The 17,337-nt window shown below is 48.1% G+C and overlaps 1 protein-coding gene across 1 annotated transcript in view; it reads left to right on the top strand.

The window, feature by feature from the left end:
* Positions 1–676: 676 nt before the first annotated feature.
* Positions 677–17,337, top strand: part of DUSP10 (dual specificity phosphatase 10) — a 30,825-nt gene continuing 14,164 nt past the window's right edge. Inside the window, exons 1-2 of the mRNA XM_054170265.1 lie at positions 677–809; positions 2,418–3,263. Of these exons, the coding sequence (XP_054026240.1) occupies positions 2,462–3,263 (802 nt within the window). The 5' untranslated portion in view covers positions 677–809; positions 2,418–2,461. The remainder of the gene's footprint in view (positions 810–2,417; positions 3,264–17,337) is intronic.

Raw genomic sequence — 17,337 nt, 5'->3', positions numbered from 1 at the left:
AGGACAAGAAGTAACATCCAGAAACTGGAACAGAGGAAGCCCTATCTAAACATGAATAGGAACTTCTTTACTTTGAGAGTGCAGAGCTGTGGAACAGGCTGCCCAGAGCGGTCGTGGAATCTTCAGCTTTGGAGTAATTCAAAACCAACCCGGATATGTTCTTGTACAACCTGCTCTAGGTGACCCTGCTCTGGCAGGGCGCTTGGACCCTTCCAACCCCTACCATTCTGTGATTCTCTGACTTTTGTTTCCGCAGGCGGGCAGCACCAGCAGGATCAGCCAGATCCTTATCCAGGCGCCCGCAGTGGCCCCGGGTCCGCCAGGCGCTCAACCCCGTCCTGCAGGGGGCGCTGTGCTCCGGGGGGGGACGGGGGAGAAAAAGGGAGGGAGAGGGGAGAGTTGGCTCGCGCAGCCTACCCTCCCCGCTCTCTCCGCCCTCCCCGCCTCCGCCTTGTCAACTGGGGAGCAGCTGCAGGCCCCGCGGCGTGTGCCGGCGCCGCGCCTTCCCGATTGGCTGTTGATGACATCACGGCCCCGGTGCCCCGCGGGATGGCCACGCCTCTTTCCCCGCCCCCCCGCCCATCGCCGCTGCCCCATTGGCCAGTCTGGGGTCGGCCCGCCGGCGCGCGTCCCGCCCCGCGCCCGGCCGTACATTTACGCGGTAGCGAAAAGAGAAAGTAAGGAGGATGGTGCGAGCGGTGCGGGCGAGCGGCCAGCGGCGGGGCAGAAACGGCGGCGACAGCAGCAGCAGCGAATACGACACGCAGCGGCCATCGCCGCCAGGCACCGTACCGGGACGCGCCGCGCCGGTGAGTGGGGAAAGGCGGGTAACAAAGCGGTGCCGTTCGGGACGCCGGGAGAGTGGGAGCCCGTTTAGGGCTGCCGCGGCAGGAAGCACTGGCTCGGCTCCGTTTGCTTTGGCCCGGCTCAGCCCGCCGCGCCGGTGGCAGCAGCCCCGTTTCTCTGCGCTCAGGGGTAAAACTTCACTTTCCCGCTCTTCTTGTGCTGCTTTTTCTCTCCGCGTTTCGCTCGTCTCTGGCTAAGGGAGGTGGGATATTCCTCTCGCTTTTGATTGCATCAGGCGAAGATGCTCAGGGCTTCTTTATCTTTCCTTTTCCAAACAGCGAAAAGGACGAGGGGAGGTTTGGGAAACCAAAAATGGGCTGCAAAACCTCCGGCTCCGAGGAGCCGCCGTTGCCGGGGCTGCTCCGCCCGGCCGCGGGACCTCCGCTGTCCCTCGGGCAAGTAGGTCGTAGCATCTTTCCTGGCTCCGCAGATGTCCGCGGGTTTGCTCCGCAAAGCGGTGACTGATGGGATGGGGGGGTGGCTGTGTCCTCCGGGCCGCCCTGGGAGGAGATGTTGCTATTTGGTATGGGGCATCTCCATGCTTCTCATCAATGGGTCCGGTGCAGCGCTGGATGGGGAGCCGAACCGGTGCTGCGAGCGCTTTTGGTGGAGTTGGTGAAGTTGCTGGTAGGATGTGTTCTCTAGCCAGTGCCTCGGCTGCTCACGGAGCTGCTGGGGAAGGGGAGGCATTGTCTGGGCTTTCTTAAGTTGTAGTGTTGTCTTCCATCTCTCCCGAGGGGAAAGAGGCAGTTCCTAATCCCGTGTGCTGTCCATTGGCAGATGCCTAGCAAAGGTTGAGCTGGCTGTTACCTTGTCTGGGATGGAGGGAACCCCAGTTTCTGAGAGCTGTGAAATGTGTTGGGGAAGGTGGAAAATTCTGTCTCTGGGGCTGGAATTGGGGGCTTAACTGGGGCTGAATTAAATTAACCCAAGTGGGAGATAGAGGCATAAGGCACATGCCTTTTTTTTCCTTTTTGAAAGGTCTCCAGAACTTAATTTCCCTGTTTTCTCCTGGGTGATTTTTGCTTAGCTTTACACATTCGAGTTTGTAACTGTCTCAGAGAACTTATTCACAAGCTAATTTTACTCCAGCTTGCTGGAAAAGTTGCATATCACCACTGACACATTGAGCTCTTGTGTGTTCCTCCCAGTTGGTAGAGTCTGCTCAGTGACTGCTTCCCTTGCAGTAAGCAACGGGATCAAGAGAACGTGCCACTCTGTCATTATCAGTTGCATGCCTTGCAGCCTGGGTTTCAGAATAGCTCAGCACCATCTGCATGTGGAGAAATGCCTCCTCCTGGGTGTAGCTGCACAGCCCAGGCTGGTCGCGTGTGTCCAGCGTGCCATGTGTGCACGTGCAGATAGCTGAAGTATTTGCTGTGGGATTGGAAAAGGTTTTTTGGGAACTATTGTGAGCTGATAACTGTGCAGAGGGTTTATTAGGTTGTTACCTGTGGATGATAGGTGTCGGAGAAGTGAGTTACTGTATCTGTGGGCTTATGTGATTTCATCATCTGTTTTTATGACCTCTTTCTTCTTTTCATTCCCCTTCCCTTTTTTCCCTTTTGCAGGGTGATCTTGAGTTCTTCGTAACTTGCTAGTGCTCAGCCTCCTCATGCCTCCATCTCCTTTAGACGACAGGGTAGTAGTGGCACTTTCGAGGCCGGTGAGACCTCAGGATCTCAACCTTTGTTTAGACTCTAGTTATCTTGAATCTGCCTCTTCTGCCAGTGGGAGCCACTCCAGTCTGCTCAGCACAGCTATCGTGTCCCTAAAGACTGCTAATCTCACGTATATGCCCTCATCTAACAGCTCTGCACGCTCCCTGAGTTGTGGATGCAGCAGTGCCAGTTGCTGCACTGTGGCAACGTACGACAAGGACACTCAGGCCCAAACTCAAGTGAGCACCAGCAGCACCAACGCCGGAGCCTCCACCGCGTGCCCTGCCAACCAAATGGTCAACAGCAATGAGAACGCTGGCAGCTTGAGCCCGCTGGGCGGAGTGGGGAGTCCGGTCTCAGGCACCACCAAGCAACTCGCTAGCATCAAAATCATTTACCCCAATGATCTGGCAAAGAAGATGACCAAATGCAGTAAGAGCCACCAACAGAACCAAGGGCCTGTCATCATTGACTGCAGGCCATTCATGGAGTATAATAAGAGCCACATTCAAGGGGCTGTCCACATTAACTGTTCTGACAAGATCAGCCGGAGAAGGCTCCAGCAGGGCAAGATCACAGTCTTGGACTTGATCTCCTGCCGTGAAGGCAAGGACTCCTTCAAGAGAATCTTTTCCAAAGAAATTGTAGTTTATGATGAGAACACCAATGAGCCAAGCAGAGTAATGCCTTCCCAGCCACTCCACATAGTGTTGGAGTCACTCAAGCGAGAAGGCAAGGAACCTCTAGTCCTAAAAGGTAACCTTCTTCTTTGCCCACAGTCTCGTGATTCACTTTACAGTGGTTGTACTCCAGTGTCAGCCTCATGGCTGAACTTTGAAAGTGCCTGTTTATATATAGAGGCCTGCATGCCTCAAGTCACCAGTGTCAAAGTGAGTGTCTTCTATGGACAAATCATGGAGCCAGTAGCAGGGAGATTCCTGCTTGTCTCTGCCTGTTGTCCGTTTGTGTTGGAGGGAGTGGGAACTAGAAAGAGGAGGAAATGTGCTTCCTGGTATCTGTCTGTGCAGACAAAGAATTTCCCCCAGTGCTTGCTCTGAGTATTTATAGCTCAAGGGGCAGAGGACCGGGAGGATGTGCTTCTCTTTTAGGTTCTCAGACTGACCTTTACTTGGCAGTCTTATTTTAGTCCATATAAAACTGAACTCATAGGTGCTGGAGATGGGCAGTGGAAGAGTAGAAGTGAGGAGGAAAGATTAGGGAGGCCATTTGGTCTGAGGCATTGCATCACGGACCAGTCAGCAAAACTTGAGGAGCAATCAAGCCTTGATTTGGTGGTATGGGGTCAATACACTGGACAGAGGGAGATGCTTGATCTAAAACGTGATGTGAAAGTGTTGTGTTTATGGTGTGCGTGCTGATATATGTATGTGGTTTTCCTGTAAGGACTCCTGTTTTAATGGGGTGTTTGCTCTATCCCTTTATGCTTTGGGGGGGGGGGGGAAAGCACCATCAATTAAGGCAGCATTCGAGGACACTTCCCTTTCTTGACTTTATTCTCTAGCCCCTATTTATAACAGTGCTGCTCTCTAGATTGAATTTCCTTTTCCACTGTGTGTTTATACCATTCAGAGGCATGGCTGGCAGAGACTGGCCATTGCATGGAGAAGCTATGGAAGGGTTTGTTGCTTAGCTCATGCTGTATGTGCTTAATTACCTAAATTTTCCTATGCAGCTTACAAGATGGCAGGAGAATGGATTGGATTGGTAGTTTATCCCCTTTCCGTTTAGCTTCATTGCTAAGGCTCCTAAAGAGCTGTATCTTGTGGAAGCTTGAAACTGTACTGAACTTCTGCTTGCTCCCAGCAAGTGTATGGTCATGCTGAACTTGCTTTGATGCTTGCTGCGGGCTTCCAGTATGCTTTTTTTGATTCTCTTGGGTTATGGTGGTGCCCTTCACCTGTAAAAGAGGGAGAAGAGGCGCTTTGTGGAGTGAGGTCACTGCTGAAGTCTTGCATTTCTGGTGTTACTTACTCCATTGTACAGTCCTTGCAATAAGATGTGTGGTTGTAGTCTAGAAGCCTTCCTATCTTTAGAAAAGTGGGATGCTGAGGGTGTTTTTCCTGTCTCTGAAAATGCCAAAGCTTCGGTGGACCGTAGACTGGCAGTTTTTCAGTACCTGACGTAAGATTCCGACTGAGATGGTGCTGGGAAGGTTATGGGCAGCCCCTTCTCTCACCTTTCCATGCTGGTTGCTGCCCCTGTGTGCTGTGCTTGGTTTAACTGAGTGCTTGTGGGATTGCTTGGGCCACTTTTGGTTTTCAACCACTGAGAAAGGTTAGCATCTGTCTCGCAGACCTGCTTAGCAGAAATCCCCTCCCCAAACTGTTCAGCCAGCAGATCTGGAAGTGTGCTAAAAGGCAGAGGAAGCCCAAATGCTTTGCTTTTTCAATATCATGATGAGCTGGGCCAGAGCAGGCCTCATATGGAGAAGTTTGTAGTGAGGAGCTCCCCCCTATCACTTTAATTCATCTCCCCTCTGAGGTAGGGCTCAAACTGCTGTCAGTTGGAGTCGAGCGTAGGATAAAACAGTATTTAAGGTGGCCGTGGCTACGTCTCTGAGCTGCAGGAGCGGAGCTGGAAGCCCCAGTTACTTAGATTCCCTTGTCAGAGAGCGTTTTTTCCATCATGCTTCAGCAGCTCAGGAGCTGGCTTGTGCATGCTCCTGAGTTCAGGCACTGAAGTGAACAGGGAGTAGCTGGGGAGCCCTCTTTGCCTCTGTTATTTTGAGCGATTTCTCCTGCTCGCTGCAATCCAGTCCTAATTTATTGCTGGCCCATCTGATCCCCTGTGTTGTGTTTGCAAACACTGGTTGCTAGCCTGGCTGTCCAAGTTTATGTCCCCCTGATCTGGTGCCACCACCTCCATGTTTGGTGCTGCCTGTCAGCCCGTGGCCCCGTTGCCGTTTTTGTGGCACGGTGTCGTGTTGTGGGGCGAATCTGATCGGCAAAGCCGAGGGTTGAGTTACAGCTTTGGCTTACAGCGTGCTGGGTGGGGGGTAACAATGTGGCCCTGCATGCATTTAGGTTTTAGGTGCCCAAATCTGTTTTAAGTGACAGAGGAACTTTGTGCTGTTTCCAAAGGCCGCTCTGTGATCTATAGATAAATGTATGTGTGGGGCACCCTGTTACGTTCAAGTTAAAAGGAGGTGGCCTGATTTAAAACAACAGACCAATACGTAAGCTATCAGTGTGGTAAGAGAGCATTAGGATTTTGTTCATGCTGTGTATGGGTGGATATCAAGACCTCTGTTCCTTCTTTCCTATCCCTGCCTTTCTTTGCTGCTTCATTTAACAGGGAACGTTTGCATAGGTATGATTTAAGCTCTTCAGAAGCAAAGATTTGCTTATTTCTTTGTTCACAAGGCACAAGAGCACTTGAGACAGGCATAATCCCTCTATTTAAGTTAAAAAAAAAAAAAGAATAATCATGTATTTCACAGTGCTGCTGCATGGCCTCTAGCAGCCTAAGCTGTCAGGGCTGAAGATGCTGCTCAGTCTGTTTGTGTACCACAGAGGAAGTAGGTTAGACTTGATGATGTTAAAGGTCTTTTCCAACCTAAATTATTCTCTTTCCCCACAGCTTTGTACTAGATTGTGGTGCTGCATGCTTGGTGAAACCTAAGGGCTTCCTTTTTTGTGGATGCTTTTTATTGTTTTATTACCATTGGGAAAGAGATGAGGCGGGGAAAAGCAGCAGTGTGAGTCTGGTGTCCCTTCTGCTTCAGGCTGATAGCAAAGCTGTTGTTGAATTTGGGGAGGTAGAGCATGGTGAGTGCAGCCCTAGGCTGGTTGTCAACAGCCCTGGCCCTGCTTGGTGTAGTTTGGCCCCTTCCCCTCTTGCAAACCCAGCACTGCAGCATCTCTGCCTTCCCTGAGCATCTCAGCTTGGAGTGAAAGTGCCCTGGAGTCTTGGGGGTTTGTGTGCTTGAGTTTGGTACTGGCACGCAGACACAGGAAATGGGAAATTCATTTGCATTCAGATGAAAAGTTTTTTTTTTTACCCAGAATTAAATGTTTAGGTTTAGAACTGATCATCTCATTTCCAAGTTAAATTAAATTTAAGGAAAACAAAAATTGAAGCAACTGTACCAGTGCATTTCAACAGCTCTTAACACAGGAGGAATTGTCTTTGTCTCCCTGGCCAGTGGCTAGTGGTATTGTCTTCATCCTGCCCTTCCTCCTCTGCCTTTGAGCCCCAGCAGTGGGAGCTTCATGAACCCACAGAGGTTCTTGTGCTTAATTTTTAAAAGCCTCTCTGTTTGCTTGCAGGAAAACACCTGATTTGAAAGCAGAGGTGCAAAATGTGATTGGGCAAATAATACCTTTATTTTCCTCCCTGTGCTCTGTGAACTGGTGGCCAGACTGCTTCAAGGGGGTTGGGGAGGAGCCGGCTGGTGGTGATAACAACTGGTTGCTTCTCTGTCCTTGTTCCTGGTCCGAGCAGGTTATTTATGCTTTGGCTTTCAGTCTTCTCATTGCTTAGCTAATAGGGAAATAAATGAAGTGACTTGCTCTCATTATAGCAGGGAGTATAAGACCCGCCAGCAAACCACTTCGTGCTTTCTGCCACTGTCTAAGAATAGCTTCAGCTCTCTTACTGCACCGAAGTCGCATATCAGTGAAGCTGAAACAGCTACAGAGGGGCTGAGACACCTATAAAAGGAATAAGTACCTGTTCTTTGTTGTCCTGTGTTTGTGTGATCAGCTGCCTTGGTCATCATCTGCTGCCCATACATTTATTATTATTAATTATATAATTTATCAGGGTCTGTTACTTTAAGCCCCGATTGGATTACACTGCATAAATGTATCTGAGAGTGAAACTTAACACAATGGTCCACATAGCCAGCTGACCAACAAACCACGTGCCTGGCACTTATTTCCACCAGAGATCTCCACTGAATAATTATTAGGTCATGGTTGTAATAAGGGAATGCGTATTTTTAAGCGTGAAGTAATGCGTGCGAAGCTTCCAATGTGTTTAAAACTGAAGTGTGTTCCCTCAGTGCTGCAGGAGAAATCTGCCCCATCAGTCACTGGGGGGGGGGAAAAACCAACAGAGAAACTGCTGGTTCTTTTAGGGCTGAGATTTAACCTTCATTTTGCAGACTCTTCCTGCTGGAGCTTAAAGAAATATGGAAGAGGCACTGGCCATAACACTTTAAAAATTGGCTCTGTGTGTTTGTATAGCTTTTCCATATAGATAAATTTGGGCAGTAGTGTGGTTGGAGGCTTTTGTTTGTTTGAGGGGATCCTTCTGCAGAGGAGCATACCTCTAGACTTAAGCTACACTTTGGGTTCCTGCTGAATAGGCTGTCTTCCCAGACAACGACATCTGAGCTTGAAGTGCTGGTTTGCACAGTGCCGGTCACATTTTAACAGCTCTTGGTGGGGAAGCGAGCAATGATGGTGTCTTGGAAAGAGGAACAGGAAGGAGATTGAGTGATTTGGGTTTTTTAATTACTTTTTTCTTTTTTAAGTGTTCTAACTTCTCATACCTGTGAAAGCTAAACTTTAGAGTTAACTACCTGAAGGGTGGTTGTAGCCAGGAGGGGGTTGGTCTCTTCTCCCAGGCAACCGGCACCAGAACAAGAGGACAGAGTCTTGAGCTGCACCAGGGGAAGTTTAGGCTCGAGGTGAGGAGAAAGCTCTTCACTGAGAGAGTTGTTAGGCACTGGAATGGGCTGCCCAGGGAGGTGGTGGAGTCACCATCCCTGGAGGGGCTCAAGAGGGGATTGGATGTGGGACTTGGTGCTATGGTTTAGACATGAGGTCTGTGGTGACAGGTTGGACTTGGTGATCTTTGAGGTCTCTTCCAGCCTCGGTGATTCTGTGAAAAAGGAAACTGTTGCCCTAGACAAGTATCTCTGATGCTTGTAAGGAGAATTGTAACTCCAACTCTATTTAAACTGAGGGGATATCCCCTGCAGTGTTCCTGCTAGGTGGATCTTGGGCTATAATTAGCTGAATGCCTCCTGTGCTGCCTTTACCGTTACATTGCTTAAGGTGAGACACTTTGCTAGCAAAATTTTGCTGGTGTGTTTTCTGGCTCTTTGCTCTTTAGGTGAGTAGCTTTTTTGAGAGGCTCAGGGTGAAACAGATTTGTATTTGAGGTTTGAGTGGTGTCCTCTGGATGTTAACAAATGCACTTCCTTCCAAAGCAGCAGCCAAGCTTTGTTTGCCATGCTTGGAAGCACAAAACTTTGTAGTGAGATTACCTTGGCTTTGTGATGCATTTGAAGTGGAGGATCAGCCACTTACCTTTAGGTTATGACTTCTCTCCCTTTTCACTCCTGGTGAAAGGCCACTTTATAATTAGGTTTGGGTTTTTTTTCCAGTTTTATTTTTGTAAGTAAGTCTGAAGTTAAGAAATGCCATAAATAAGAGCAGCATGGCCACACTCTTAATGTTTGTTTGTTTGTGCGTGTTTGCCAGCCAGCCCAAACGGAAATATTTATCAAGCATTCATCACGGGCTTGCAAGGCTATAGAAGTCATGCTGTTTAAAACAAGCAGATAATGGTAATCTATGAAGATGACCTAATGCATTGTCCCTTTGAATGCAAGATAAGATTGTGTGGTGCCTTGGCCTTGTTGGGAAGTCTCTGGTGGGCATGAGAGTGCGCTGCCTACAGAAATCACAAGGCTGACCTGAATTATCATGAGCAGTTGTTTGCCTGGAGCTTTGTTTCTGGATCCTCACCTGAATCTGGCTTCAGTGGTTTGGTTTTGATTTTTTTTTTTTTTAAAACACCTCTGTAATGTAAAACTTAAACTTTTTGTTGTTTTTGAGGTTCTCATAATCATAAAGGTGTGTTTGGTATGCTGGGGCTTAAAGACAACCCATGGATGTCACCTTTCGCCTCTTTGCCTAAGTCAGAGGTGGGGCAGAATCCTTTTGAGAGGAGGCTGGATAGAAGTGCTTGCTGGCCTTGATCCAGTGGATGTTGATGGTTATGGTGGTGAACCTTATATGAGACATGGTATATGAAGGTGTACCAGTGTCTTTGGATTCAGTCACCAGTCTTTGCCATGTCTCTCAGCTCACCCTGTGTGGAGACAGAACAGGAGACTGCTGTGGGAAGGAGGCATGGTGGGCTTCAGCATGATTATTTCAGCAGCTGGAATGTCCCAGGGTGCTTGTGGTCTGTGTGTGGCACGGCTGATCCAATGCTCTGTGCTCCAGTAGATTCATAAGTGAAGCTGTGGGGTTGGGGTTTTTTAATGCCCTGTGACTTTTTAGTACAGGAAACTCTTTGCTTTAATATCTACAATTAAGGCAACCTTAGGTTTGGAAGCATCTCAGATCACTAGAGGTTAATTTTGGTGTGTCCTCCCCTGCTCTGAAAGGTGGTGGTTCTTCAGGACCCTGTGTCACTCCAGAATGTGGTCTCTGACCTGATTCTGGAGTTGTACAGCAGCATTTTAGAGCTTGAAGAAGAGGGAGGGAGATAGAAGTCTCTCTCCAATGTGGTACAGAAAGAGGGTCAGCTTGGTAGAGGGATAATTCAGTGCCTAGATAGAGGGGCAGTCTTGGGCCAGAGGAACCCTGACCAAGACTGTGCAGTGGTTATTATTCTACTTTGTGACTAAGCATGCACAAGAGACTTGGTCCAAGGCCTTGGACAAATAATTTTAATCTGCCTGGTTGTCTTTTGAGTTGTGGGTAGTTTTTTTTTCCCCTGTCCTTTACACCTTTTGGAACACTGAGCTCATATCTCTTGCCATCAGTGTTAAGTGTGGTTGAACTAGGTTCATCTGCTGTTATGGTGATGTCCTGAAACAGCACAGCTGACTTGCAGAAAGCAGAAGAGAGGCCTAGGAGCACCCCCTTCCCCTCTTCCCCGAACACTGATAAACTCTAGGCTTTGGTTTGCCTCTGGGTAGTTTTTGTTCTTTTACAAATCTGAGATTTGTTTCCACTTGTTTCTCTGCTTGGGTGAGCAGATTACCTCCTCCTTAAAGGAAAGCTCCACTCCCACTGAAAAGGCCAGGATCCAAGAGGGGCACAAGCTTATGATATCACAGAACTGTCAGGGTTGGAAGGGACCTCAAAGATCATCCAGTTCCAAACCCCCTGCCATGGGCAGGGACACTTCATACTAGATCAGGATCTCCTGGCACTTCTTCTTAGTAGTGCTCCCAAGAGCACGTCCCGGGTAGTGTGCGCAGATAGATCTGAGCTAGCAAGTTTGTGGGGAGCAACTGAGACCATGTAGGTCTGAGTGCCACCTCTTGTCCCAAAGGAGTGAGTCTGGTTGCTGCTGCCTGGGGCAACACTTGTCTAACTCAGCTACATCCACAGCTCCTTTGGCTGAGGAGCAGCCAGGCCGTGTGTCGCTGCAGTAGCCTGTCCCTGCCAGAGGGGTCTGGGGTTAGCACAGTCAGGGTGACTGTAAATCTGTCATCACCTGCTGCTGGGGGGACATGAATGTGCTCAGTGTGTGGCAGGACTTGGGACTGCTTCCCCTAGGGTTAGGTGCTGCTTTGCACATATCCCTTGCTCTGTTTCCAAGAGAATGACCTCAAAGGAAGAAACTGGAAAAAATAACTTAAGAGAATATAATGAAGTGATGTGAACATGTTGATTTCCAGCTCATTTTCTATCCTCTAGCTTGAAAAATTCTACAAGCAGGTTAATTCCTGCTTGATTCCCCTGCAACAGAGAAGAACCCCTTCTAATTAAAGGTATCAAAACTGTTGCTCCTTGTCCATACATGATTATTTTGTTTAAACAAGGATTTAAAGAGATACAGAAAACAGGACAAAAGTCTGCAAGTTGTCTTCTATCAGTCAAGTTAGTTCTCTCCAGTTTATTATGTCCAAGTGTGCTATTAAGCCTTATGCAAGCAGTTGACTAACGTTTTAAAGCAAAATCTGTTAGAGCAGTTGACCAGTGCTGTGTTGGTAATAATGAGCTCTAATTCTTCTTGATCTCTGCTGAGATGATGTGAGTCTGTTTGTTCAGCTGATGGAAACTAAGAAAAAGCCTTTTCCCTCCCCCCCCCCCCCCCCCCCCCCCCCGCATAGAGTTTGCAGGCATCTTTTAGCTACAAAACCACTTAATATGATCATTTAACTTGAGGTTAATCTAAGGCTCAGAGGTGGCAGTCCTGCAAGGCAGCACGACATCTGTTGAGGGATAGATAACGCAGGGCTTGTGCTTCCTGGGAAACATTACTGTTTGCTCACCTGTGGAGACAGAGAGACCTGAGTTGGTTTTGATCTTGCTGAAGAGATTTCTTTGCTTGATTGCTGTTTAGCTCTGGATTCTGTAAATGTCCTTTGGATTTTCTTATTTTCTTTCCTTGAGTTTGGAACATAGGGATGCAAACTGGATCGGCTTTCTCTTGCCCCTTGGGTGTTTTTAGGGCCTAGCCTTACCTCCCTGAGCACAGAGATTGGGATTTAAGTTCCAGCAGGGCTGGCCCTGAAAGTTGGGTCAGAGTGGGGCTGTTTCGCGCTGTGCTAATTCCAGTAGTTTGTTTCTTTTAGGTTTGGCACTGGGATATGTTGAGATAGCACCTTTTATTTGCTCTGGGTTTTCTTTGTGTGCCTTTGAAATAACTTGCTGGTAAATGTCAAATTAGAGCCAGATGTCATTATTGCTATTTTTAATTTATCATTATTATTTATTAGGTTGTGGGAGGTAATTCTCCCTCTCTACTCTGCTCTGGTGAGACCCCACCTGGAGTACTGTGTTCATTTCTGGGGCCTCTATTACAGGAAGGATCTGAAGGTGCTGGAATGTGCCCAGAGAAGGGCCACAAGGATGATTAGAGGGCTGAATCCCCTCTCCTATGAGGACAAACTGAGAAAGTTGGGGCTATTCAGTCTGGAGAAGAGAAGGCTTTGAGGACACCTTCTTGTGGCCTTCTAGTATCTCTGAAGGGATCTACAAGAAAGCTGGGGAGGGACTTTTTAGGGTGTCAGGGAGTGATAGGACTAGGGGGAATGGAAAAAAACTAGAAATGGTAGATTCAGATTGGATGTTAGGAAGAAGGTCTTCCCCATGAGGGTGGTGAGACACTGGCACAGGTTGTCCAGGGAGCTGGTGGAAGCCTCATCCCTAGAGGTTTTTAAGGCCAGGCTGGATGTGACTGTGAGCAGCCTGCTGCAGTGTGAGGTGTCCCTGGCCATGGTAAGGGAGTTGGAACTAGATGATCCTTGAGGTCCCTTTCAACCCTAACAATTTTATGACCTTCTACCTGTTCAGATGTGCTGAGCCAAAGGCCTCTGTATTGAGCTTGTGCCTTGAGCCATCACACCACCTGCTGCCAACTGTCTTCAGGCCAGTTGCTGGAGGGATGTGCATGGTGATGATCAGGGATAGAACTGGGAACAGATTAAAACCCATCCTGGGTGTTTTGGACAAATCTGGTTTGCTCTACCTCTGTCTGTGCAAACACTCACAGCTCTTGGTCAATATAAAACTATTTGTGGTATCTTTATTGCATTAAAATAGTTTCTGTTCCCTCCCCCCCCAACTTCCCCTGCCTCCTTTGTACATAGCTTTAGCATTTCTTGATGACCTTTTTGTTAATACGATTTCCAGTGGGAGCATTTCACAGTAGAAGTATGTATTCCTTCAGGGTTTACACTGACATTTCCAGTGATTATTTAATTGGGCTTCATGTTAGGCTGGATCCCCAGGGGAACACATACTTTTGCTATGAGAAGTTGTAACATGTCTGATTTTGAGTTTCTGCTCTAAACGCTTGCCCTCCAGGGAGGCCAAGACCAATCCTCGTCTGTGGCTGCAGGAATTGTCACCACAGTGTGTTTGGGATGTGGGATTTCTTGTCTTGTTCCTAATTATGTTCTTGTGTAGCTTAATCCTCGCATCAAAATTGAGAGCAGGCCTTCTCCTCTTTCACCTTCCCGACTGCTCCCCAGGGATACCGTCATGCTTTGAAGGATGCTGTCATGTGGTTTATTTTCCTGCCAATGCTCTTTTTCTACTTCTTCTTTCCATGGGCAGAGTCTGCACTCACTCAGCTTAGGGGGATTTCCAGTTTCAAGCTGGAACCACTGTCTTCAATGTCTTGAATTCAGAGATCTGGTCCATAAGCATACACAGTGGCTTCTGGGCATGCTGGTGAGTAGGCTAGGAGTTAGTGGCACCTCTTGGAAAGAGCAGGTGAGTAAGGTAAGGAAGGGACTTGTGGGATTTTTGTGGGTGTTCTGGACCCAGAACTTAGTGATCTCAAAGGTCTTTTCCAACCTGGTTAATTCTATTCTGAGTGCAACCTATTGTCCAACACCATCGAATCAACTAAACCATGGCACCAAGCGCCCCATCCAGTCTCTTCCTAAACACCTTCAGTGATGGCGACTCCAGCACCTCCCTGGGCAGCACATTCCAATAGCCAATCACTATTTCTATGAAGAACTTCTTCCTAACAACCAGCCTAAACCTCCCCTGGTGCAGCTTGAGACTGTGTCTTCTTGTTCTGGTGTTGGTTGCCTGGGAGAAGAGACCACCGCCCACCTGGCTACAACCTCCCTTCAGGTAGTTGTAGACAGCAATAAGGTCTCCCCTGAGTCTTCTCTTCTCCAAGCTAAACAACTCCAGCTCTCTCAGCCTCTCCTCATAGGGCCTGTGTTCAAGGCCTCTCCCCAGCCTTGTTGCCCTTCTCTGGACACTTTCAGACTCTCAATGTCCTTCTTAAATTGAGGGGCCCAGAACTGGACACAGGACTCAAGATGTGACCTAACCAGTGCTGAGTACAGGAGCACAATGACTTCCTTGCTCCTGTAGATGACACCAGGGACTGCAAAGGCCAGTGGGAGAGGATGTGCTGTGGCCAGAGGTGTGAGCTGGAATTAGAAGAATGCAAACATGGCTGCATGTTCCTCAGTGCTGAGGGGAAACTTTTCCCCTTTATCCCTCATGTTCTTGACTTCTAAAGGGACCTCAGAGCGGTTGTCAAGGATGTGCTTGCAACTCCTCCAGGCCAGAGCTGTGTACAAACAGAGCTCTTGGGATAGTTCCCACATGGAAAAAACCTGACCTTGCAAGTTCTCCAGAATGCAGGGGTTTGACATCTTTTATTTTTCCCTTTTTAAAGGCCTGTTGGCAGTTTGATTAGAGGGAGGAACTAGATTAGATTGAGTGTATCGAGGTGGAAGCTGTTCTTTATGAACTGTGTTTACTTTTGCTTTTTTTTTTTTTTGTTTGCTTAAAGCTTAATCTTTTGCAGCAAGGCTGATGCTGAATGTTCTGTGAGTGACAGGGGAATTAAACCCTGCAGTGGGTCTTTGAAACCTCCTGTGGACAGGTGAGAAATAGGCTTGTAGGACTAGGAAGACAGACCTATTCCAATTGGTAGGATCAGAAGAAGATGGAAAAACTTTGTCAGGCCCTTTCATTTTGGGAAACAGGAGCAATGTAGGTTGCTGAGGTGAATGTGGAGGCTGGGGAGAGGCCTCGAGCGCAAGCCCTCCTATGAGGAGAGGCTGAGGGAGCTGGGATTGTTTAGCCTGGAGAAGAGGAGGTTCAGGGGGAGACCTTATTGCTCTCTACAACTACCTGAAGGGAGGTTGTAGCCCGGAGGGGGTTGGTCTCTTCTCCCAGGCAACCAGCACCGGAACAAGAGGACACAGTCTCAAGCTGTGCCAGGAGAGGTTTAGACTGGATGTTAGGAGGAAATTCTACACAGAGAGAGTGATTGCTCATTGAAATGTGCTGCCCAGGGAGGTGGTGGAGTCACCATCATTGGAGGTGTTTAGGAGGAGGCTGGATGGGGTGCTTGGTTGCATGGTTTAGTTGTTCCTGGAGGTGTTCAAGAGGGGGATTGGATGTGTCACTTGATGCCATGGTTTAGTAGTCATGAGGTGTTGGGTGACAGGTTGGACTTGATGATCTTTGAGGTCTCTTCCAACCTTATTGATTCTGTGATTCTATTCTATGATAAGTTTTTTATTTCCCCTCCGTTCTTTTAACAGCAGGGACAGTAATGTGCAAAGCAGTCCTGGTGTCACTCTGATCTCCTTGTACTGCAGAAGGCTGGGCTCCTTTCTCTTGTGGGCTTGTCCTCACATAAATCTCCCACCAGTGTTTTAAGAGCAAACAACAATACCCCCAAAACCACAGTTTCCTTAAAATTAAAGGAACAGCTCCTAACGTCACCTGGGTGAGTGTGGTCTCATAGGTCTCCACCCCTTTTGACAGAAGGGAGTTGCCCTTCTCAGCTTCCTGCTATGTGGTCCAAATACAATATTTTTATCCACACTGAGCTTTCTGCAGAAGTCAAGGCATGTCCTGAGCACTGCTCAGCGGCTGTGTTGAGGAGACAGACATCTGTCTTGGTGAATGATGATGATCTTCTTGGTGTGAGCAGCGCAGTTCTTCACAGCAAGCAGAGCCCTGCTTGGACAAGAAAAGTGTCTCTTGTTGCTCAGGAAATCTGAGCACCTCTCCTTTCAGCATCACAGGGTGAAGAGAGAACAGTGCCCCATGTGCACTGTGAACCATCTTTGCTATGGCTAATGTGATGCCAGCAACAGCTGTGGGGAAGTGTGACTGCTAGATGTTCCACTGCAAGCTGGTTTTAGCTCCCATGCTTGTCATGTGCACCCTCACTGTCTTCATGTCCTCTGTACTAGTGCCTTTGGTACCCAGTAGACCTACCCCTACTTGAGGCTAAGGGAGTACTGCAGAAGAAATATGGAGAGTTAGGTACTTTTCTCCTGCTTTTATTCTATCTGGTGGTGCTGGAGATAAGGTAGTAGGCTTTTTGGGTTGGTTATGGTCCAATCACAAGATCCTTTGTGCGCAGCCATGAACTTCCACAAACATGGCTGTGTTGGTCAGTAATACAAAGAGATGATTTGGGTGGTGGTTGACATCCTGCAAGTGGCTTTGGCCTATACTTGCTGAATTCTGCTTCAGCCTGTACAACTTCTATATGACAGCAAGCCAGCTGTGATGGATTTGCTGCTAACAGCATACCTGTGACAGATAGGAACAGTGTCCCTTGGTGCCTCCATGCTGGACCTCACTGGTTCACCTTTCATGGCAATCACTCCTAATGTAGATGTGACCTGTGGACAGGAGATCTCTTCCAAATGAGCTCAGCTAGTCTCAGTCCCCTGTGAACCTGTTATGTAAAGGTCAGTACAAGGAAAGCAATGATACCTGCCTTCTAAAGCTGGTGGAGACTGTGGCCTGAGCCAAAGGGGAAGAATATAGAGTCACAGAATTGTTTTGGATGGAAAAGACCTCTAAGATCATCGAGTCCAACCATCAATCTAAGATCACCGTAGCCATTAAACCGAGGAATCATAGAGTGGTTTGGGTTGGAAGGGACCTCTGAAGGTTATCTGGTCCCACCCTGCTGCAGTGAGCAGAGACATCCTCTACTAGATGAGGTTACTCTGAGCCTTGTCAAGCCTGACCTTGAATATCTCCAGGGATGGGACCTCACCTTCCCTGGGCAACCTGTTCCAGTGTTCCACCACCCTCATGGTAAAGAACTTGTTCCTAACATCCAATCTGAATCTTACCTTCTCTGATTTAAAACCATGTCCCAAAGTGCCATGTCCACACATTTCTTGACTTCCAGGGACTGTGACTCCACCTGATTCCACTGCCTGATTTCAGTAAAGAAATTTTTCCTAATATCCAACCTAACCCTCCCCAGGCACCTATAATAGGGAGAACAGACCAACCCTCACCTCACTACAACCTCCTTTCAGGGAGCTGTAAAGAGCAAAGAGATCTCCCCTCAGCCTCCTCTTCTCCAGGCTGAACAATCCCAATATGTGACAGTAAGGAGAAAAAGTTAAAAAAAGCAAGTGTGATGCTTA

The sequence above is a fragment of the Dryobates pubescens genome, chromosome 2, assembly GCF_014839835.1.
Source record: "Dryobates pubescens isolate bDryPub1 chromosome 2, bDryPub1.pri, whole genome shotgun sequence".
NCBI classification, from domain to species: Eukaryota; Metazoa; Chordata; class Aves; order Piciformes; family Picidae; genus Dryobates; species Dryobates pubescens.
Note: the sequence above shows the minus strand (reverse complement) of the source record. Positions and strands in the feature narration are given on the sequence as shown.